Raw genomic sequence first — 1,024 nt, 5'->3', positions numbered from 1 at the left:
GCACAATATGTATATCTGACACAGGTTTCACATTCATAGTATATAAAGGACTTGTATAAATTAATGGAAAAATTTCTTTTTAGATGTCATGACTGCTAAATTTCTATAAAAGTTTTAAGTACTTGCTCTTAATTTCTATACTTAATTCACATACGAGTAGGAAACAGCATATTGTCACAGGTCCAAGGGCAATACTTTGATTAGCACTGCTTTATTGGACATCAGCTCATATAAGTCACTCATTTGTGTTACTTCTTGTATGAGCTTCATTTCTTTTTTCAAATGTCCAGGGTGCAGAATCAAAGTCTTTGCCTAACCAATAATCAATCCAATTTTTCATTTATGTCAGTTAACTGAAATTGCAGAAAGCAGCTCTGTAATTTCATGCAGTATTTCATTTCTTGGAAGCTGGGCATTACGATCCTTTTAGAAAGTATTTACTGTGTATTCGTGTGGTGAAACCATGATAGCTGCTCTGAAATTTAGACCATGAGAAGAGCCTCATTATGACAGTTAGCTTTGCTATCTTTGACAAACTTTAATTGCTGTTTTCTTTGTTCAGCTCAACTGTTTTTTGGTCCGCTGTACTTAGCAATCTTTGTTTTCTTGTTTAGGGTACATCTCTGAAGGATTCCTGATTGTGCAGCATTTCTTAGATGTGGCCATCATGCGCTACCACAACAGCAGTGCCACACAGTTGCTGTTTGATAATATCAGCATTTTTGTTCAGCGATTTCCATACCCATCATATTTTCATGATTTCTTCTTTATATTTTCTGGTCTTTTCATTCCTTTAGTAATTGTATCTATCTTCTCTATGAATCATCTTACCCTCATTCAATCCATTGTGTCGGAAAAGGAAAGCCGACTGAAGGTAACACCACTTTTCTTATGGTAGACAGAACTTCTGTAGAAAATTCTGGGTGTGGAGGGAAAATTTATGTGGGAGGCTGAATTATCTCCACATGCTCAACACGGGTCAATTGTCACATCTTAGCAGTGGCCAAGGACTGAGCATTTAAAT

General features: G+C 36.1%; 1 protein-coding gene across 1 annotated transcript in view; it reads left to right on the top strand.

The window, feature by feature from the left end:
- Window positions 1–1,024, top strand: part of LOC105810896 (ATP-binding cassette sub-family A member 3-like) — a 103,136-nt gene that overhangs the window by 16,611 nt on the left and 85,501 nt on the right. The window contains exon 5 of the mRNA XM_012644943.1: window positions 615–874. Within this exon, the coding sequence (XP_012500397.1) occupies window positions 615–874 (260 nt within the window). The remainder of the gene's footprint in view (window positions 1–614; window positions 875–1,024) is intronic.

Source organism: Propithecus coquereli, unplaced genomic scaffold (assembly GCF_000956105.1).
Source record: "Propithecus coquereli isolate 6110/MARCELLA unplaced genomic scaffold, Pcoq_1.0 Scaffold223, whole genome shotgun sequence".
In the NCBI taxonomy this organism is placed as follows: domain Eukaryota; kingdom Metazoa; phylum Chordata; class Mammalia; order Primates; family Indriidae; genus Propithecus; species Propithecus coquereli.
The sequence above is the reverse complement of the archived record's forward strand: the minus strand, read 5'-3'. Positions and strand labels throughout refer to the sequence as shown.